Source organism: Biomphalaria glabrata, chromosome 4 (genome assembly GCF_947242115.1).
Source record: "Biomphalaria glabrata chromosome 4, xgBioGlab47.1, whole genome shotgun sequence".
Lineage (NCBI taxonomy): Eukaryota > Metazoa > Mollusca > Gastropoda > Planorbidae > Biomphalaria > Biomphalaria glabrata.
In genome coordinates this window covers 15,718,369-15,741,836 of record NC_074714.1, presented here as the reverse complement: position 1 = coordinate 15,741,836, position 23,468 = coordinate 15,718,369, and the positions used below count along the sequence as shown (strand labels likewise).

General features: G+C 34.0%; 2 protein-coding genes across 4 annotated transcripts; one reads left to right on the top strand and one right to left on the bottom strand.

Moving 5' to 3' along the window:
* Window positions 1–666: 666 nt before the first annotated feature.
* LOC106080297 (putative ankyrin repeat protein RF_0381) lies at window positions 667–8,926 on the top strand. Its single transcript, XM_013241634.2, has 2 exons — window positions 667–1,269; window positions 4,359–8,926. The coding sequence occupies exons 1-2, from the start codon at window positions 1,249–1,251 to the stop codon at window positions 7,314–7,316; spliced, it is 2,979 nt and encodes a 992-aa protein (XP_013097088.2). The 5' UTR covers window positions 667–1,248; the 3' UTR covers window positions 7,317–8,926.
* Window positions 8,927–9,808: 882 nt separating this feature from the next.
* LOC106080298 (cytochrome P450 CYP12A2-like) lies at window positions 9,809–22,473 on the bottom strand. 3 transcript variants are annotated; one of them, XM_056026090.1, is made up of 11 exons: window positions 21,915–22,473; window positions 20,863–20,910; window positions 20,419–20,633; window positions 19,825–20,047; window positions 18,428–18,609; window positions 17,199–17,397; window positions 16,050–16,224; window positions 14,839–15,005; window positions 12,549–12,630; window positions 11,352–11,558; window positions 9,809–11,086 (listed from the first exon to the last, which is right to left on the bottom strand). In XM_056026090.1, exons 3-11 carry the CDS (start codon window positions 20,615–20,617, stop codon window positions 10,970–10,972), a joined length of 1,551 nt encoding a protein of 516 aa, XP_055882065.1. In that variant the 5' UTR covers window positions 20,618–20,633; window positions 20,863–20,910; window positions 21,915–22,473; the 3' UTR covers window positions 9,809–10,969. The 3 variants fall into 3 exon arrangements, with proteins under 3 accessions (XP_055882065.1, XP_055882064.1, XP_013097089.2); XM_056026089.1 differs by lacking the exon at window positions 20,863–20,910 and having other exon boundaries at window positions 22,128–22,473; XM_013241635.2 differs by lacking the exon at window positions 20,863–20,910 and having other exon boundaries at window positions 21,915–22,472.
* Window positions 22,474–23,468: the final 995 nt, after the last annotated feature.

Below are 23,468 nucleotides of genomic sequence, written 5' to 3'. Positions count from 1 at the left end.
CCCCATTAATAAAGTGTGAATAGTCTTCTGCCGAAATTAAAAAACACTAAATGTGGCTCAACAAAGATGGCTAAGACATATTTTAGGAGTCAGTCATAGAGATCGGGACTAAATCAAAGAAATCCTATGCCAAACTGGGAGTCGACCCCTTTGTAAGGTTGTGAACATTAGTTGTCAGATGACTGGAAGTAAGGTTGTGACAGAGCGTCGCATGAGGTTTTGCGAGACATGTTCTCCGACAAAATGAATTACGCAAAATAAGAGTAGCGGAAACAGCTTGCCGGAAAATGCGCCGAACGTCGCGAGAGGGTCTAAGTCAGTAAGAATAGCACATTAGGTTTTTGAAATAAAACTTTTTAATAGCAGGTAAATGCTCTGTAGATACCTCAGAATATGCATTTTTTTGGCTTTCAAGACCAGAAATAGTGCTCGGCGCTGCGAGCTCCCCCAGACCCCCTTGCTAGCAAGGGCGGGGAGTCTACACGTTTTCCACTAATTCCGAGAAGAATCTATTCTAGGGCACATTAAACGTCTTCCGAAAGGGTCAGAATGTAATAAAGATTAATATGTACACACACATTTTTTTTCGCGGGGGGGGGGGGGGGGGGAGGTAATTCCCCCCCCCCCCCCCCCCCCGAAAAAAAAATCCTGGCTACGCCCATGCCACCACTTCATCAAGTAAAACTTCTTTGCCTTGTTCGAGATACCAAACAAAGTAATTTATTACCAATAGTTAATTAAATAATATGTTTACATTTTTGTTATTGATTCTTGTGTTATCAGCTTGGTCCGAGATTGGGTGTCGGAAAAAAAAAAACAAACTTTTGGCCAGACAGACACACAGACAGACAAAGTGAGTTGATATAGGCTTTGTAAAAATAAATCAACACTATGCTTTTACAGTTCAGAGAAATAAAATTACGCAGTTGGCAGCACTTACTAACGTTAAAGTTAAAATTCCCAGTTCTATTTATAGCATTCAGTTGCTGTGCTTTCTTTTACTTTCAGTTTCAACTAAATCTATGAAATAAAATCTTGGTTCTTGAAACAAATTATTGACCTCTTTAAGTTTTAAAAGATAATGTATGTGCTGATTGTATTGTATTATGGTGAAATACTAAATAATAAAAGTATCATTATAGCTATATAATTTGTTTACCAGTTAATAGAAAGTTTGATTTATATAGAATCAACAAGTGAATTTTTAATGCAGATTGCTTTCTAATAATAAATCTGATACACTTAAAAATGGCTTCAGCTGAATCTAAGGTAAATCTCTTATTACAAGTTATTTCAATCTTACAATAGAATATTATTTATTTGTCTCATTTAGCAACTTATTAAAGATCTATCACTTAGTCCATTGTGTCTCTTTTATACGTGCACACCTATAGTGTACAACATATTGTTACAGTACACTCTTAGGATCTATTACACTGAGTGTAAACAATATGTTATTAATATTAGAGGGTTAGGGCGACTTTATGCGACTTCTTAATATTTTAACTCATCGTTATGTTTTATCACCCCCCCCCCTGACCCCTTCCATACTCTAATTTAAAAATTTATAAGGAGGGAATACTTATGAATAAAAATGGTCTATCGGAAAGACTTACTGGCTACCTTCTACCCCCTCCACTCGTGTCTTTTGCGAATTTATAAAGGTTCAGATTATTAACATTCTGACGGATAAGGTTGGGGCGATTGTACTGTAATCGGGTGTTTTTTGTTTTCAAACCCTATATATATATATATACTCAGTATTTAGTGATTAAGTGCCTGTACTCAGTGTTCGATTGCCTAACTTTTAACTACTAATAAATTAATAATATACGTTAAAATACAAGAAAAGTAATAATTTTTTCCCACATTCAAAAAGGTGCCGATACGCCGTACCGGTGCGTACCGTCACAAAAAAAAGCCCTGTAATATATATATATACACATCTCTCTTTATACCCAAGATACCTCCTTTATTCAGCTGACTAACCTTTGTAAAAGCGATTTTTTTACTCCAAATGACTAATGAATGATAAAGATTCTAAAAAATTGAACATTTTTTCTCCTCCAGGGAAAAAATAATGCTCAAATGTATAAATCTACTCAGTGTTTCTAAAAGTCTATTGATAGGTCTATAGATTCATAGAAGACGGGGGATGATTAATATATCACCCCTTCCACGGTCTTATTCTCTTTCATTTTCGATTCATTTAAATTGTAACTCTTTCTCTCCGTAATTATTTTCCACGTTCCGATGGAATTATTCAATTCGCTCATTCTGTTTCACTACCCTGTTATGATTAAACTTGAATAACTTTTTTTTTTATGTAATCATGAAATTTTATATAAGGTTGATACTTTAGACAATTGCATACTCTTTTTATTTGACAATGAAAGTTAAAACAAACTAAAATTCATTTAATTTAACTGGGTCAAATCAACGTTTGTATCGTCAGTGTGGAGGGGAAGAGTTAAATTTGAAAGGAGATGACAGGATATACACATGAGTTAAACTATCAATAAATACACAGTTTATTTACATATTGTTTGTTTAAAAAATTAATTATTTTGTTGGGTATCTCAAAAAAAGGAAAGAAATTGTACATGATCGAAGCTGAATTAGTCCCCTTTATAGGTCGCCGCTCTAAATTGAAAGAAACAAAATATAACTATATAATTTTCTCTAGTCATAAGTACCTCACTATCAAAGTAGTTAGCACATGTATTGTATCACATTTCAAATCTTCTGAAAAGAAGAATTACAACAGCAAGACTCTTAAACCAATGATTCCATTCCCATTGCTCTAATCAGATGCGCTGATGTATTACCAATAACAAATAGAATAAATCATCTAGATGTATAAAATGATGATCATCGTCATCATCATCAAAACCCATTTGAGTGAGGGCTTGAGAGGCTCAGAACCTCTCTTGCAAAAGCCCTGGACAGAAACTCTGCTGTCTTGCATAGTGCATAAATGTCGCCATACAGGTCGAGAATTTTTAGTTTCCCAGACCTGTTGAGACGGAGATCAGCAAGTCTGGGGCAGTCAAACAGAATATGAGGCACGGTTTCCTCTTCCTCCCCGCAGCGGGGGCACAGTGAATCGAAATTTGGCCATAGCCATGAGAAATATGAGAAAACAGGACAATCGCATGTCCTGCACTGTGCTATAATAGCTTGCTCAGGCTTGGACAGCCTCCACCACGAGGAAGTGCGGTCAGGGCGCCCCTTGCGCTCCAAGACTCCACGGGCTTTTTGGGAATTGTCCCAGCACTTCAACCACTTTTCCATTTCTGTTTTTTGAATTATAGCCAGAGCCTGATGAAAACTTACAGCCTGTTCAGTGGGTGGAATTTGCCCTCCATGGTGGGCCAAGTAATCTGCGATTGTGTTGCCAGTCACACCTATGTGACTCGGTACCCACTGCATTATTACAGGGGTGCCATAGCGTTGTTTTATGTTGTGTGAAGCCATGATGACAGTGTCATGGTCCGGGGCTTTGCAAAGCCTGTAGTACAGATTTTGAGTCAGTGACCACAACAATCTGTGTTGCCCTCAAATGTCCCTCGCCGAGTTGAGAGTCAATGACCTTTAAGGCTTCACAGACTGCCATGGTCTCCGCATCGAAACTGCAAACACTACCACATGGTCTAAAGATTTTGACTGAGTGAGAGCCAAGAAAGTCGATGTAGGCTCCATAGCCTGCTATTGCAGAATCTTTCGATGCCGACCCATCAGTGTATGCAAAAATAGCACTGGGCATGAAGGTATTAATGGTCTCCAATGCTAGAATTTGAAGGTCGTTAGATGAATGACTTAGCTTAGTGGCATTAGGGTCTACTAGTTTCAAACGTATGTCTGGGGTTGTTGGGCGACACCAAATGGGAAGGGGATGAAAACGTTGAATGTTTTGTCGGTTGGTGGAGAGGTTAGCTTTATCAGATAGTCTAGTGGCATGATGCATAAAAGACTGCATCTGAATACGTCTTCTGCATCTCCAACCATCCACTAGTTTTCTAGCTGGGAGGTATTCATCCAACCTTTTATACCGCTCAAAGCAGGTCAGTACTGACCTTTCCCTCCTAAGGTTTAGTGAACCTACATTAGCCATTATTAGAAAATGATTGAAACTGAAATAAATTTACAAAAGGTTAACTGTCATGTTATGTTTTGTTATTTAATAATAAAATATTTCTTTTTTTTTTTATTAATATTATTTACGAGAGAAAAGTCTCACACAGACATCACGTAACGTAAAAAAAAATAAAATGGACATATTTGAAATAAAATAATGTACAACATGTTCAATTTACTTTACATTGTAATTTTTTTTTCACATTTCTCTATAACTTTAGATGGCCAAGGGACTCAAGATAATAAAGAAGAAATATCCTCATCAAAAAAAGGTAGCACTAATGCGCTTAAGGAAAAGCCCACGCATTGTTTCACGTAAAAGGACCACAGTAACAGATAAAGAGTCAGTGGATACCGAGCCAAGGTCATTAGCAGAACATTTTTTAAATGTGATTACATCAGAAAACAATGAAGAAGCGCTTGCTTTGGTAACAGACAGTCCAAAAGACTTGAACGTCACGCAAACGTCTTTAAATAAAGCATTACTTTTGGCTTGCAGGAAAGGAAACAAATTTCTTGTACAAAGTCTTTTACTAAATGACGCAGATGTCAACTGTACAGACGCAAGAGAAAATACACCTTTGATGATTTGTGCTAAAAATGGTTTTGTCGATATAGCCAGGGTATTAATACTGAAGGGAGCTAACCCTAACTGTCGAAACACTCAAGGGGACACAGCTTTGATTTTGTCTATAACAAAACCTGGATCTCAAGATATGGTTAATTTACTGTTAGAACAAAAGGAAATAGATTTGTTAGCAAAAAATAATTTGGGCAAAACATGTTTTATTAAAGCAATTGAAATGTTGGATTTTGATATAATTAAAATACTTTTGTCGCAGTCTGAACACAGATATCGAGGTCTCTCAGGGTATAAAAAGTGTATTGTTGATGCTGGGCTTGTTGCCAAAAAACTTGGCTTTCTGAAGATATTCAATTACATGTTGAAAAATATTTTAAAGAAGGAGTCTGCTTTGAATGCTGCAGTTTTAAACAGTGATTTCAAAAGTTTAAAATTTCTTCTAGATTATGGATGGATAAAGAAAAAGGGTAGATCTAGATATGATGAAAGTTATATTATGAAAGCTCTGGAGCTGTACAAAAACAAAAAACATAGTATCAATGAAAGTGATATCGAAATAGTAAAACTATTCATATCAATAGCTAATGATGAGTGTGATCAATACGGAGAAAACACCATTCTATGTCTAGGAGTGGAACTTGGAAATAGTCCTCTATTAAAGTTGCTATGTCAATATGTTAACAAAATATATTCGGGCAAAAGTTTGAGTGATATATACTATAATGGCTTGGAAACTTTACTGAGCAATTACAAGTATGAAATTCTACAGATTTTCCTTGAAAACAGGCCAAATTTGATGTCATTGTGTAACACAAGAGACCATTTGATTGAAGATGCTTTAAAAGGTGGTGCAGTTGAGTTCGTTGAGTTGTTTTTAAACGAGCATAGGGAAATAAATGTATTCGAGAGTCTTTTGATAACTATAAAATGCTGTCAACTGGGCTGTTTGAACGTACTTGTTGACAAATTTGAAGTAAAAACAAGATTGGAGATCTCCAATAAAAGATCTGTTTTTTTACACGAAGCAGTTAAGGCCGGAAACAAAGAGATAGTAGAACGAATAATTTCTCTGGGTGCAGATGTGAATGCTGTTTATAAGGATAAATCCCCTTTAATGCATTGTTCTCATAATGAGATCGCAAGTTTGCTTTTGTCTCATGGAGCACTAGTTACATTAAAATTAGGAGTTAGAAAGCTGAGTGCTCTTTTGAATCTCTTTTCAAGAGCTCAAAGCCATAGTTTTTTCTCCAGTTATAAGAAGGCACAGTGCTATGAAACGACTTTGGAACTGACAAAGTTGTATTTAAACCATGGAGCAGACATCGATGACAAGGATGATGATGGTAAAACTGCTTTGATGTTAGCATCCTCGATAGAACATCACGCAGGGGTCATCACCTTTTTACTTGAATCTGGAGCAGACTACTCTACTTTCGACAATGATGGTCACAATGCCTTATACTATGCCATTATTAAAGGAATCAAGGTAAATGTTGAGGCTTTTCTCAAGTTTCAGATAGATGTTAATGCTCAGTGTAGCTCTGATGGAATGACAGCTTTACATCTAGCAGCAGAGTACAGTAACAAGGAATTGTTACAATTATTAGTAAGTCATAAAGCAGATATTGGGGTTGTAGACTTAAACGGGAACACAGCTCTGATGAGAGCAGTTAAACGAAATGTTTATAGATCTAATAAAATGGACACTATTCTGTATTTGTTAGATGCAGGATGTGATGTTAACCACCGAAACAAAGAAGGTCAAACTGCAATAATTCTTGCTGCTGAAGATTCAAACACAGAACTAGTAACACTGTTGTCGGAGAGAGGAGCAGATTTAAATATCAGAAGTTTAGTGAATCGAAAAAATGTTACAGAAATAATGATTGAGAAAACTGTTTTTTCTTCATCCTATTTTACAAGAGAATCGTATACCTGTACTAAAAACTTATTGGAGAAAGGTGGGTCCGCTGCTAATGTTCAGCAAACCTGCTTCTTTGAATTAATTTCAGAAAATCAGTTTTATCTCATACAAAGAATTATATTTGCAGGTGGAAGTCCAACTGAAATTTCATCAAGTCTAATAGATAGATATGCATATAAGCCATCCACGATGGTTTCTCCGTTTCGTTACGCTCTGATAAAAGAGAATTTCAATCTTGCGAAATACTTTTGGGACATTTCTTTTTTAACACCTTCAGATTGCTCTTACCAGCAATATACAGATTGCCGAATGTATTTGAGTGAAGTGGCTCGTTCGAAATGTACAGAATTTGTGGATGAACTCTATTCACAGCCAATGTCTTTAGAAAAGTTGAGCCTGATAACAGTGTCATCGCTGATTGGACCTGGGATAACAAGAGAGGACAAGGTCAAAACGTTGCCACTTCCTAATAAGTTTAAAGATCAACTCTTGTTCAGAACTGAGGGTACTTTAAGAACTGACACTGAGTGTGAGGCTAGTGATAAACTAGATGTTAAACATTACATTTCTTTCTTAATTAACCGTGACATTATTTATGTTTCCGACTCTGATGAAAGTGATAATTATGGGCATTATTATTTTGATCATTCTTATGATTCTTCTGATTATTAATAATTCAGACAATTTAATTTAAGAAAATGTCTTTGAAGAAAACATTATATCTGTTTGTTCTAGCAACTAGTTGTCTTTGTATCTTGCATATGTTTCAGTGTATAAGGTTAGTATAGTATTTAATTCACCTGTTGTATTCAATAGTTTTAACATTGTATTTTTTATGGTTACGTTATCGATAAAAACTGATGCAAACATTTTCAGACTTTAAAAATTCTTATATACTTCACAAGCTTTTTAAACAAATGTTACATCTACAACGCTTCCGCCGGTGGTAATGGACTGTATTACCCACAACAAAATATATTAGATTTCCGAAATAGACTAAAATGTAAGAATAGAGATTGTAGATCGACGCTGTCTCTATCTTATTCAGTAATAAGATTACATTTGTAGAAAAAAATCATGACTTGTGAATTGATAAAGAGAATGTTGTAGTAAAGAATAAATTTAAAAAATATTGTCCATAGCAGGAAATCTGACAAGTGTCAGTAGTATAGAATATCTCGGTGCTATCGTCTCAGTTGAAGGAACCAAACCTGACCTACTGGCCATAGCTGCTCAGTCCACAGCTGCACTTGCAAAACTCAAACAATACTGAAAGTCAAAGGCGTAGCCCTCTACACTAAAATCTGACTAATGCGCTACCTGGTCATGGCCACATTCGTATATGCTTGGAAATCTTGGACGCTGTCTACAGAACTAGAGAGAAGAATCCTATCAATAGCATTAAGATATGCTACAGAAAGATCCTATGTATGACACACAGAGATTGTATCACAAACCAAGAGATTAAAAACAGGATTAATACAGCTATTGAACTACACGATGACCTGCTAAGTAATGTAAAAAAAAAACCGCTGACTAAAACTCTATAGCCGTATCAGATGGACCTTAAGGCTCTCAAAGACTTTCCTTCAGAGAACAGTACCAGGAAAAAAAGAGTCAAAGAAAGCGATAGGAAGACAACATAAATTGACGGGCCTGTCATTGAAAGACAGAGAAACGAAGAAAGACAGTCAACTGATCTTGTGTGGTACCCCAATGGTACACCAGACCGAAAGATAGGTGATTGCTCATACCATACTAAATTCTGATATTGAAGCGATAAGACAACGTATGCATTAAAACTAGATTTTGAATCTAATAATTCCTTATATTATTTCGAAAATTAGAATCGTATGTAATTTAGTTTCATTCAATGGTGGAGATAAAGTTAGGTAGAATAGTGAGCTGAGTCCTTTTCTCCGTCGTTTGTTTGTTCAGCATCAACAATGTTATTATTTATTAGACAATTATTGATTTGCTTTTCAGTCAATTCTGTCACACTAAGATACCATATTGTGTTGAATAGATTTAGAATAACAATAAAGACAATTTGGGGCATATTTCAGACATTTTCTTTCTGTTGAAGTTGTAAAGCAATGTCTTGTCCTAATAGAATTAACACTAAAATACAAATTTAGAAGAGAACATAGCATAGGCCTACAACCACTATCATTTTTGTTTATATCGGTATGTAATTATTTCTTGTTACTTATGTTTTACGAAAGTTGCATTGTTCTAAATTTATTATAGTATGTATTAAATTAAAAATTGTATAATATTTATTATTATTTGTATTATTATTTCGTTTAGAAACTTCGTACAGAGATATATTGTGTCAGCACAATAATATGTATTTTAAAGTGTGAAAGCAAATGAAAGACTGTTATAGTTTTATGATTTAGCTGCTCGAATCAACGTATCGATTTCGAATCTCCTGTATGTGAATTACATAGAATAGAAACTTTAGTAGGCGTAGGGCAATGTATTCACACAACGTGCTTTTCTGATACCTCTAAATAAAGTAACGAGATATGAAACCTCAATACAGGTGTGATATCATTTGAGAAAACAAACTCTTTCCAATTGGTTATTTTTTGTGAATGTAAAGTTTGTGGTTCTAGAATTTTAATCGTAGGTAAAACATTCAATTATCTTTAACATTGCATGTAATGTTTAGATAGTACTAAGCCATTGCCATACCTTCAATTGGTGAAAACATTTATTAGCTATATTTTAGTTGACCTAATTTCCATGTTCAGCATTTAACTAGTGAAACTTAAATAATAAAAAAAAAACTATGTTTAATATAGTGACTGATGACAAATTTCAATATTATAAACATACATTCTACAAAATTCTAACGTATAAATGCGTACGAAACCTCTATTTTGGCTTATAATTTACCCCTCCCACCCCCCCAAAAAAAATTAAATTATAGAATTGCTTAAAGCATGATAACAATGTCTCTCGAGACATAATTCACAGTGTTTACGCCAATGATTTAAATAAGTCTTAGATTCCTGTGTACTGTGTTGATCTCACAAACTGCTAATGTGTTGAACATGCTCTTCAAGCGTCGACATATAACAATAAAAGACTAGAATAACTAATAAGGTCTTAATTTACAGCAACAACATCAATGGAAAACAAGTCATTATAATGATCAGTTAAGTCTATTTTATTTCATACTAGCTAGCTGGCCATAATTTGGCTATTACAAATCTACTGGAGTGAATTTAGATTTAAGTCAAACATGGAGAATGTTCCATTCACATTTAAAAAATTAGCAACGAAAATAAAAGTACAGTGAAAATGGGTTTACCCGTTCAGCCGACATATTCATATCCAATAAAATTACTGTGAAAACGGGTCTACACGATTTGTTAAAAAGTTTCGTTATTTAGTAGAGATAGAATTAGGTACGTTTTGTCTATTTTTAGTGTCTCTCCAGTTATAGGAGGGACATTAAACATACACTACGGTCCCCACCATGATCTAAGAAACTTTTATGCCAAGTTTTATCAAGATTGGTCAAACGGTTTTGATTTTTATTTGGAATATACATACATACACACATACGCCTTACTTTCTCCTTGATATTACAGATAAGTAGTGTTTTTTATAATGTAGGCATCTATAAGGGTCGGCCTCAGGCATAAGCAAACTAGGCATACGCCTAGAGTCTTTGATAAGTGGGGGGGGGGGGGGACTTGCATAGAACTCAGAAAATTATTTTCTAAGTGAAAGAAAAAAGATGAAAACATGGATCTAATCTAAAGTATAACAGAACTCTATGTCTCTATGTCTGTAATGTGATGCAAGGTTTGTTGACGAATGTTTAGACCTACTTGTTAGACTACATATGTTCAAAGACCATTGCTTATTCCTTTGATTGAAATAGGGAAACGTTATTTCTAGTCCGATGGTCATGGATCGTATATGAAGCAATGTCGTGCTATCGGCTTTATGTCTATATGAATTTGACTTTTTAAAAATTGAGTTACATATATACAGAGAAAGGTTTTTTCATTTATTGAGTATTTTTTCGGTCAAGTTTAGGTTTTTCTGTTTCATTAGGGGCCATCCTATTCACTTCGCCTAAGGTTTCCAATTATCTAAGGCCGGCCCTGGCCAGGGCAAACATGGAAATAATCAGAACATTCATATACACAATATTTACAAAGGATATGTAATTGATTAAGGTTAAACACATTTTCTTTTGCATAAGATTATACATACATACAATAGATCTTAAAAACCTTTTTATGGATTATTTTCTTCAAAACATGAAAAATGAAAAATATTTTAAGATTTTAATTTCATTTCTAGTCGATTTTTGTAAACTTAAATCTGATTGGTTTATCTGGAGTTGCAAAGGGTCTGTAGATGAATTGTTCAAACGCTGACTCTCGATGCACATCGATATGAAGTTTTTGAAGTACCTATTAAAAAAAATTATAATTTTTTGAATTGTTTAGAATTGTTACATTTTATATCATTTAGTATTAACCCCTAGATTGACATTGTTTGACAATATATCCTCAGGATGTCAACTTTAGCAATAAGATCTAAAATATCAAAAATGTGAATATAAAACAGCTAAACAATTTTTAAGTAAATTAATCAAATAATAAAGAGAAGCGCAGAAAAAAAAAAAGTTTTTTTGTGTGTTTAATTTGTCTAGTTCAAATAGTTGATGGCCTTCACCTTTATAGCAGCCAAATGAAGTTCCTGTTCAGCAAATCGTCGTCCAAGACAGTTTCTGGGACCATGGCCAAATGGTATGACAGTCAGATGTAGGGCGGAATCTTTCTTGGTGCTGTCTTCCCTTCTCAGCCATCTCTCGGGCAGAAACTCGTAAGGGTTCTCAAAATGAGTTTTAGAAGCTCTTGGACAATTCAGATATAGGATAGTCTGTGAAAAAGATAATATACTATGAAATGAAATTAAATGTATTTTTTTGAATAGTGTTTTTTTCTGTTTAAACTCTTTAAAGACTAGTTTTTGATATGATCATTGGACAATGATTGATGTATTAGTAAACAAGCAGAAAAAGGTTGAACAATAAGTTATTACACATTTTCTTTTGTCTACTAAAAAGTGAATAATCTGAATATTATTTACTCTTTACTTTTATCACCTACCCAACACATTTAGATTGAATGAAATTTTTACTTCTATCTAACATTTTGTATTTGGAAAAAAAAGAGAGTAATTTTTCTTGTACAAATGTCCTGAACTACTTCTATATCTAGTCTATATACGAAGGGAGAAAACCTCCAAGAAGATTGAGTCGCTCTACATAGAATTATTTTTGTCTCAGTGTCTGTTATTGTTTCTTGCTATGAGATTTAAACTTGACTGGAGTTCCATTCTTGTCAAATGCATTATTTTCTTCTTGCTGTTACTAATCGTTGTGGTGCTATTAGCTTTGGTTATTTTTCTTTTCATAAAAAAAGATGATCCATTAATTATTTATTATGAGAAGAGCTTATAACTTTGAAATTTAAATGGTTCTTATTGCTAAATTACTGGTAATCAAAAGGGTACATTATTCGTCAATAACAGCCACTTGAAAATGTAAGCCTAAAATACAAGGCCACGATGGAAAATTAAATCAAACAAATACAATAAAAAAATGTTAATAAAGGCCAATATATATATTTCTTTAATTTAAATAACTTCAGAGTAGTTTATGAAAAAAGAAGAGATATGTCTAAATATATTATTCTAAAAACTAATACAAAGTAATGTTATTAATCTAGTCACACCGCACAGGCTTCAAAGGTGTACTCTGATAGATAATTAGAACTAAAACAAAAAACGTGAAAGCATTGCCATAAGTCAATAAAAATAGCTGTCCATCTGATGACTATAGCCAATAGTTAAAAAAGGAGAACTCACCCCTGCTGGTATTTTGTAGCCACCCAGCACGACATCCACAGGAAGAATTCTAGAGGTGGCCAGAGAGGTTGGGGAAATCAATCTGTATACAAATGATGTAATTACTATCAGATTAAAGTATGGACGAAGGAAAAGAAGGTCATTAAAACAACCGGACAGACGCTAGGACCATGACTTAGGTAGCCTAAAATCTCTTTTTCCATGACCCACTTTAGATATCTATAAATCATGTATAACTTTAAATAACCACATTGCCTGGATTATAGATTTACTTTCAAAGATCACAATTAGGTAAATATGAGCCTATACCCAAACATAAATATAATATATATGGCTCTAAATCAACACCAATGACAATAAACGTACCTCATGGAACAGTCTTAGGTCTACTACTGTTTTTAATTTACATAAATGATTTACCAAATTGCATTATTTCAAGAACAAAGTCAGATTATTCGCAGACGATTGCATAATATATAGAACAATAAAAACAACACGCCACAGATATTTTACAAAGAGAATTAGATAAATTACAGAAATGGGAATCAAATTGGAGCATGTCTCTTCACCCAGAAAAATGTCAGTTGTTAAGAGTAACAAAAAAACTAAAACACAGTAATTCCACTTATCTTATTCATGGTAAACCAGTAACACAGACTAGAAATGCAAAAAACCTAGATGTTATAATAAATAAAAAACTGTCATGGAACCCCCATATTGATGAAACTATAAAAAAAATCAAACAAAGCATTAGGGTTTATTAAAAAAAATTGTTTAAATCAAATAAGAACATAAAACTAAAATGTTATTTAACCTTGGTTATGCCAATAATAGAATATGCATCCTCTGTTTGGGACCCCTCAACTCAAGAAAACATTAAGAAACTGGAACAGACCAAAATAGAGCAGTGAGATTCATAACAAACGAATATTCACATTTGACTAGAGTAACACCTTTAGTAAAATCACTAAATTTAAAAAACCTTCAGGCCAGAAGACTCAAAAGTAAAGTAGCAATAATACATAAAACACTGAACCATAATCTTCAAATACAAAAACAAAATTTAAAAAATACTCAGAAAGACACAAAGATAAAGGCACATTCCTCATTCCATATGCTAGGAAAAATTTGTACAAATGCTCCTTCTTCCCTAGTGCTATTAGAACATGGAATGGGTTGCCTGAGCTAACTAAGAAAACCAGTGACTTGGCAGAATTTAGGTCATTGGTTAATATGCTTGACTAAATGCATCACGCATAGGACGTACTCATCTTTTTTTTTTTGAAGTAACGTCTGTATTATTTAAGAAAGTAAATAAAATCTTATCGATGAGATTAGTGAAAATAATTGAAAGATAAAACATTGCAGATTCTAGATACAAAAATACGACCTAGTCTTTTACCGTATTAAAAGAACCTATATGTAACTATGTAACTACCAAATTTTTTGAGGAATAGAAATATTAATTTCATTCAAAAATCATCATAATGTTAACATACAGGTTTCATTTATTAAATTAAACGCTATACAATTGAAGAGTAACGGAATGCCACAGCGTTAGTTAGTACATTCCCCTTTCCGGCCTTTCGATCTATAGGACAGATGATGTAAAGGTCGTCTGTTTCTTTGAACAACGGTTAACTAGCAGGGTGTCATGTGGCCAGAACAACGACCAACCTCCTCTAACATTCCCTAACTTAAGTCAGATACCCATTAGAGTTGGGTGGAGTCAGGGGCGCCCTAACATTCAAGTCATTTAAATCCCAGTTTTCACCAAGATTCGAACACAGGACCCCAGGCTCGGAAGCCAAAGGATTAATCACTAAGCATCCGCACCCCGGCTTTAGTGTAATCATTTCATTCTTTGTTTTGGATGTTTGTATGATGAGTTTGCTGTCATTTTTCCTATAGGTTATCACTTGGAAAATAAAATGACACTTTTATTTATTGAAATAGTTTGTGAGGAGAGAAAAAAAAAGAGAGAAATATATATATAGATATGAGGAGGAAAAATGAAATGTGAAATGAGGAGATGCAGAGAGAAAGAGAGAAACACTAAGAGGGAAAGAAACTGGTGTGTAACCAAGTAAAGAGAGAGAGAGAGAGAAAGAGAGAGTGACACATATAGGGACAGAGACATAGAAAGATAGAGACATAGGCCTACAGAGAGAAGAATGAGAATTATATAAAACAAATCTTGAGAGCAACATACAGATCTAATAATGTTAAGCTATTTAGTTCAGTAAAACGCATCAGTGCTAAAGGTAATTGTTTGCAGTGTAAAATATACCTGAACGATTCTTTCAGTGCAGCTTTTAAATATACCATCTTCAAGAACTTCTCAGCAGTTAAACGTCCATCAGGGCCCAAGAGATCCAAAATTTCTTTTCTAACTTTGTTTTGTTTTTCAGGATTTTTAGCCAAATTGTAAAAGAAAACCTGCATATATTTTGCTGTCTACATAATAGAAAAATATATTTTAAAACTTTAGTAAATACATTCCAGAAAAAAAAGAGGCTATAGTAAATATAATATTTTCTTCGAGTCTAAAGATTAATGAGGAGTGTAGTATATCACATGACTATGCATCCCCAGCTGCGACCTATATATTTTGCCACCTCCGCAGCAGACATAACCATCGATGCTTAAATTAGATTCTCTTTTTGCCGTCTATGTCTGTCCTCAGCAGTGGATTTTCTTTGGGTGTTAAATGTGTTTCTGCGGTCTTAGTAAGTGATCTACAGCTGTCTAGTTCTGCAGCCGCCAGCAGCCAGGTGCTCTCTTCTGTCAGTTAAAGTAAGTTTAAATAAATTTACCAGCCTGTCATTGTAAGAGATTCTATACAAAGCAAAACGACAAATAGGGATGGAGAAAGACGGTCAACATATCTTGTGTGGTGCCCCAGTGATCCTGTAGAGTAGGGGATGGCTGAAAATTACGGTGATTTTTTTTTTACTTGGTTATCGTCACAAATCAAGCACTCATTTGGAAAAGCTTTAGCAAAGTAAGTGGAACTATGAAGTTATAATGTACTCGTGGCCTGTAAGGAAGACCAGAATATTTCTCATTAAGAGCGTATTCATGAGCTTTTAATAGGCCCATATGGGTCATAGATTGTTAATATTTTATGATTCTCACTTGAATTTTCAGATTAGATCTGGTAAATGATTGGCACCTACTCAATTTGCAGCAGCTAGATCTATACAATTGTCAAAAGAATAACATAATTGAAAGTGGAAAGTGAGTTTCTTTCCAGTTGTTGTTTTTACAAAGCTTATACCAGCTCACTCTGTCTGTCTGGTCAAAAGTTTACAAGTTGACCCAGTATCGGATCAAGCTGAAATTTTGCAGTTATTTCATTTGTAATGCACAAATTGTAAGACAAATTTCCTTACGAACAATAAAGATTATTATTATTATTATTTACCTGACAATGAAGGAGTTAACTTAAAAAAATAAATTTATACATCTTGTCTCACTTAATCAAGAAATGGTACATACCGACTCAGTTCCAGCTAAATATAAGGAGATCATTAAATTGGCCACCATCTCTTCTGAAAGGCCCTTCTCAGACAACAAAGAAAATAAGAGATTTGGCTCTTCTGTATTCAACTGTCCTGCTTGTATTCTTTGCTCTAGAGACTCTCTGGCTTGGGCTATATGACCTAAAGCCACTCTAAACAAAAACAAGCAAAATATAAAGATACTTTAAACAGACTACAAAAAAATGTTAAGCTAAAGGAAAGAAATTCACACTTACAACTTTATATATATATATATATATATATTCAATAATGTAGAAGTTATTTCCCTTTTGTATCAAACAAAACAAATTATCAATAATTATATGACTATTTTGGGTAATTTTTTTCATTGAGTCATGTATTGTTAGGTACAATATATGAAAGTTTTGACTCTATACTAAAATGGGTGTGGGAGAAATAACGTGTACAATTATCAAAGGGGAGAAACCCTAACTGTGAATACTGAAGGATTAATTTCACTTGGTGGTATCAATCAAAATAATTTATTACCAGCAATTAATTGACTAATTATTTTTTAATTAATGTATTGTCTTTGCCAATAAATTATGGGGCAAAGTTTCAACTTGATCCGAGAATAGCTGTCGTAAACAAAAATGTTCCAACTTTTAACCAGACAGACAGAGTTTATAAAACATTCATTTTAAATAGCAAATCGTGTAGGCTTATGAATATATTTTAGTTATTATAAAAAAGAGGGGAAAAAGAGCTGGGGCTTTTGGAAGCCGCCACTCTGAAGTACTCAGACAATACTCATAAATAGTTTTTGCCAGCTCAACACTTTTATTATGGTTGCTCGTTTTTAAACCAACATAAACAAATGTTTTAAAAAATATATTTAAAATACTGTATTCGTCAAACGTATGCGGTTTGAGAGACATGTTATCCCACAGAATCAATCGCAATCTCGCGGGAATAGCATTAAACATGAAGGCTCAAATAAGGAAAACAGAGAGGCGTCCACGTACACATTTTGCACCGCACTTTCATTGAAGATATCGGGGAAATGGGCACCAGATGGGAAGCGGTTTTTATTTCTGTTCCTCGTGCCAAACATCAAAAGAGTATCTTAAGTTTTATGTAAGTAAGCGAGAATAAATGCACTAACTTTCTGACAAGACCATAAGACTTTTCCAACTGTTTGTAGGTCTCGTTTCGATACCATCTGTGCCCTATAGACTTGCCCAGCAACGCTCGTCCGTTCATTTCGAATGTTGTCTCTGCAGCCTTCAGGAAATCAACAGAACCTTGATCTGGGTTGGCGTCAAACAGCCCAAGTCTTCCATTGAATGCCACAACAGCAATACCTCAAAGAAGTGAGTGTAGAGCCAAACATTAGCATTTGTAATTGCAATATCTCTCAATCTGAATCTATTTCTGATATAGTTGTTGATTCAATTAGTTGCACTGATAATAGAGAACCAATATTTCAGTTCCCCGTCAAACACAACTAGTAAAATTAGGTTTAATCACAGATAACAGAATATAATTAAAGAACTGCTCTCTCTTCACACATTATTTTTTTAGTCAAATTTCGAAAAGCTAAATTCCTACTCCATGTGTATGATAATAAATAATACAAATCCAAACATTTCGATCTCAGTCAAATGTTACCTTAATGATGATGCTATCAAAACGTTCAACATGATGAGAGGAAATATTTCAATAGATCTATGAATGCACTCGATTAAATGTATATTGTATATCTTATTATCTAGCTTATGTAAGTAACCATTGATTCTTAGATAAGTGCAAAAGTTTTCAGCAATCAGTAATAGTGATATAATCAAATGCCATTTCGCCCTTACTAGGAAAGTAGATGAAACAGTTGGAAAGCTCTCACAAAGGCTGCGGGACAAACACATGAGACGCAAGGAAAAGCCATTAATGAATACAGACGCAGAAGAAAACTTAAATAGGCCTCTAACGAACAACGGCTTTATGTGCGAGAGATGCGGAAAAATATGTGGGTCGCAACTAAGTTTGCAAAGTCATGTGAAAAACAGTACTCATCCTTAATCTTTGGAATTGAAGAGATTAATAATAAACAAGCTATTTAAATCTCGCCCAAAGACAGGACATCTTTAAAGGTAGACACATATCTAAATAAGAGTCTTGTTACATATTCTAGAGGGCATTATTGTTACAGATCTGAGTAACAAGAATATTTCTCAGTAAATTATAATCATTTCTATCAATTTAACTTTATTAAATCTGTATCCGAGGCTAGATGACAATAATTAAGTCTTGAATTTAACAATAATTTGTATAATTATTCACTAGTTGTGATGTGACTGCCGACTTTTTGAAATAGTTTGAAATTGTTGTCCAACTTACTTTCAGAGGCATATCGAAAGCATAGATCTTGAAGCCTGTCAGGTGATACATCTTGTGTGGCTAGAATGTGCACAAAGTTATCAGCCACTTCACTCTGAGGACCAAGGTAATGTAAAGCTGAATCAACTTTCATGAGTCGCCTATTACCTGGAGACCGAAGAGACTGCCAAGCCTCGCCTTGTCTGAGAAATAGTAACATGGAAAGTATGATAAGAATATCAACAAGTCTTAATGGGACTTATGAGACTTAATGCGGAGACTTGATAGAGAGAAAAGATGAAAGAATGAGGATATTAAGGAAAAGTGTTGATAAGACTTGACTAAGACTTGTGGAGACTTGAAGGCAAGACTTGATGAAAGGCGTAAAAAAAGATGAAAAATTGTTGATGGTGACATGATGAGACTTGATGGTAAACATTAATGTTAGAATTAATGGTGATGATAAGATTTGTATGCATAATTTGATGATTAGGTTAATTCTTGATGGCAACATTTTATGATAATATTAAGACAATAATAATATTTGATGGTAAAACTTGATGATAAAACATTTTGGTAAGACTTATTCGCGAGACTTGATGGTTAGATTTGATGGGGAGACTTGATAATGAGACACGATAATCGAGCAAGTGAGACTTGAACAAAATGTTAGGCTACACTAGTTCAATTATGAAATTCGGTGCAAAACTTAAAAGTAATTCGTTTTGTTTATTTCCGGTTAGGTTTTATATAGACGTAACGTCATAATAAACACAGGACTAGAGTTAGATATGAAATAGAAACAGTTGTATGTTTGCGTCTATAGAGACAGTCTAGTCCAGTTGAGTGGGTTAATCGAGAAGATTTTGGACTTAGACATTTGGTTAGCGCCATCGACGCCATAGACCGGATGAAATGTTTGACACGCCAACACTCATGGTTGTCTCATTTCTTTGTTGACCATTCGCCTGTGTTCAGTTGGTTAGCTGGAACAAAGTGAAGTCAAGACCCAGAGGTTACCAACAATATTTAAGGCTAAGACTTGACTGTCGACCTGGTGGTGAGACTGAACTAGGACTAGTCGCAATCAATCATATTCATGTATGAGCTATAATTTGACCAGGAAGGAATAGATATATTATTATATAAGCTCTTTTATCGTACGCCTCTACTTATAAGCTGAGAGGGCAAGTATTTCATCAGACACATCTAAAAAGGCAATGCTTATACTTACATACTTAATCTATTGTGATTTTCTGAACAATTTTCCAAGAAATAAACTAATATAGAATTTAGAAAAATACTGTCAGAGTCATACATCGGAAATACTAGCTAAGAATGTCGAGTTTTTAAATATTGATCATTGATCTAATCATTTATAAAAAATCTGATCTGTTAGTTGTTCAAATGTGTCTTACAATTGTGAAATACTGTCTTGAAGGTTGTTTCTTTTCGCATATATACTCATCATTTCAAAACCATGTCTCTTGGGATATTTCCCTTCATTTTGAAAAACTGTCTCGACGTCTTTAGGTTCAGAGACCACAACAGCTTCAGTTCCAAGACGTAACCTCACAGTAGGTCCAAACTTTTCATGGAGTTCGTCCATATACTGGTGCAATGTCTCAGGCGTGTACTTTGCTGGTTGGGTTCAAATAGAAAATGAATTATTTGAATAAGTCTTTGTTATGGAATACGATCTTTTTTTGCTTGTTTGTTATGGAATTTGATCTTTTTTTTGTCATGGAATTCGATATTTTTTTGTTTGTTTGTTGTGGAATTGGATCTTTTTTTTTCATTACACAAATTGATCTTTTTTTTTGTTGTTATGGAATTTGAGTTTGTGTATGGGTAATATCAATTACAGTTTCTCTAAATGCTAGTATATAAATACATTTCTGTTTAAAGTTTATAGAGTTATTTAGACCATGCCTTTCAAACATTTCACTTCATTCTATCCTATGTGTTTCATTCTATAATTTCTTACATTTCAAATAACATTAAAAACTCACTGAAAGGTTTGAAGTTAAGAATCGAGCCAATAATCGGCCACAGGTGGATGCCTTTTGGACCTGGAATCGCATCAAAGGGTTTAGGTTCAGATCCTTCTGTAGACAGTTGGCCCACATGTGAAGAGAGGAAACGCAAAGTCTTGACGTGTGAACCTAAACCTTCTGTCCATCCAAGTTTCACTAGCCTGGACTTGATCATTCTGATTTGTTTGTATCTAAATCGAACAAATGTACAAGGCGCATAGAAACACAGTAAACATATATATCAATCTTAACACTAAATTTTATTTAAATTGTAGAATTCGCAGAGTATTATAATTCTGAGTATTATGGTCTTTAAAACTCTTTCTGGTGCTTTGTAGACAATCATTTCCTTACCAGGAGTTTTTTTTTTTTTACACTTTGTAATCTTCACGATAGTTAAGTTTATGAAATGAATCTTACCATTGTAATCTCACCTTTAGTGAAACATTACACTCATTGCATTTAGAACTGAAAAGATAATACCATCTTAATGAATATAATTTAGGACAGGTTTCCGTATGAAAATTAAGATAACTGAAAGAACTAAGAGAAACAGAGAAATAAGGATTGAAAATAAGAGTGAAACAGTGTTCTAGATAAAATACTGAGGTCTGATGGATGTTTATGTTAATTCCCTCAAGATAGATAATCTCCAATATTTCTAGAACTATGTGTGGAATAATATTTTTTATAATGTATATGTATAAAATACATCTCTCTGGGGAGTTTGTTTCTTTCATTGGGATATGAGAAGCTTCTTCTTTAGACGTCAGCATTAATGTTGGTGACGAAAACAACAACTACAGCAAATCATAATGAATAGCATGTCCTATAGAAGACTTTGACCTTGTTATGCTATCCTTGTGTGAATCTATATGCTTGAATCAGAAGATAAAATTCCATTTATGGTGGAAAAAAAACAGTAACAATAAGTATAAATAAGTACAAAACTTTGAACATTGTCCTATTTTAGTCCAGAGGTTGTAGGACGGAAGGCTAGACTTCAAAAAAAAAGGAGGACATGTCCTAAAAAAAAGGGGGACTAACCTTTATCGTAATGAACAACGTTAACTGTCTCTTTGCATATTGATTTTGACGGTTTCTGACCAAGAAAGTAATGGAGAACTTTGGTTGCTCAAACCTAGACCAATAGTTATAGAAGTCCTGAATACTGACCTGCGATGTTGCGGGACAGTATTGAGGCTTACTAACAACTGGTCTGTCTAACACTGGAACAGTAATTTCACGACACATATCAAGGGTTAAATGCTAATGACAATAATTTTGTTTACACTATTAAAAAAAAAACAGCAAGTGTCAGATCTAGATCACTTTTTGGTGAAAGTAAAAGAAAATGTTTATGAAAATAAAATTAAAAAAAAAAACAAAAAAACTTACCAGCTCGGAGATCTAGATTTAGATCTAGGTCAATTGAGAAACGTATAGACGATAGTTTAATAAAGAATACTTACATAACTTTAAATGGAAGACCGAATCACAGCATAGTGTTAATAGTTGTTTTAAATAACTATGTGGTTCTTGTCCAATAAGTTCTAGTCAGGAATGAAAGAAATTCATGCAGCAACTAGACTCAACATTGAGATCTAGATCTTTATCTGCACTAACTACACACATCACTGCACAGATAATTTCAAACTACTGCAAATAAAAACAAGTTAGCTTACTCGTTCATAAATTGAACCTGGAATAAAAGAGAATTTCTTTTGTAGAACCATAATTAGCTCCAGTGTTTTATAAATGTAAATGCATCTCAGTTAATATGAAAAGTATACGACAATAGTGTGTAATGAAATAGTTATCAAGAGAATGAAAAAGATGTTTCATTTTGAACATGTCAAAGTCTCCCATTCTAAATCTGACCACACACCAGGAGTGTAAGCAAGGCATGTGTTGAGACACTACTACACGTATCTTTTCAGTTACATTCCGGCTAAGCACGAAACCACTGACCTAAAACATTAGATTGTTACGTCTGAACAGTAAGCCTATTACACAACGAAGCCAGTTCAAAAGTCTCGTGTACGAATAACATTGACCTGATTTTCTACACGCTTAGCCTTGGCCTTCTTATTGGAATTTCTTTTCTTTTTTTAAAAATACAAACATGAAACTTAGTGTTAACAAATAGTTACACATTAAACCAAGAATACAGTATTTTTTTAATGAAAGATTTATAAATTAAATATTAAACTTAAGATGATCACGACCTAAGTAGAAAGCCAAGACCTCCGAATTTGCCAGTTTTTTAGGAACTGGAAACACATTTTTTTTTAAATATAGCAACTAGTTCTTTTTTTAGCCTAACTCAGGGGGTATCATCGGTGGGTTTAAGAGAAAAATGGGAAATTTTTAGATTAGTTCTAAGAGCAACAGTATATATTGCAGCTATAACTGGCACGATTGGTCATTAAGAAATTCATAACACATATAGAGGACAGCACTAGACGTCAATATTAGTCCCTAAGGATTCTACCAACAGTTTGGTGTTGCGAGTCAACGACATTCCACAACAAGCCAAATAGTGTCTGTTTCTTATATTATGTGGCTACACTAAGGGACGCTGGGCATCATTAATTACATTTTTAATGACCCATAATGTGCATAAAACAGGTAGCAAGATACACTTATAAATAGATGGATACATAAATAAATAGATACGGTGTAAGAAGAGAAATACAAGAAATACATTATATCTGGTTATGCGAGCACGTGATTTACATAATACAATATACTAGGACTACAGTCTTGTCAAATACTTTTGTCGAAAACTAGTACCGTATCAGGTGGGTGGTGCTGGGCATCAAGATGTGAGAGGCATCAAACTAATGCTACTTGAGTCAGATTTACTAGTTTTATTTGAATCTCTTAGGTCAACGCTATTTTATGCGTCCACTCTTTTCGGAGAAACATGGTAGATGTTGTTGTTGTTTTTCAAAGCATATTGTCTTTATTTGCATATTTCTGACGCAGTATGTTTGGCTATATAGTGGGAAGCGTGGTCGAGA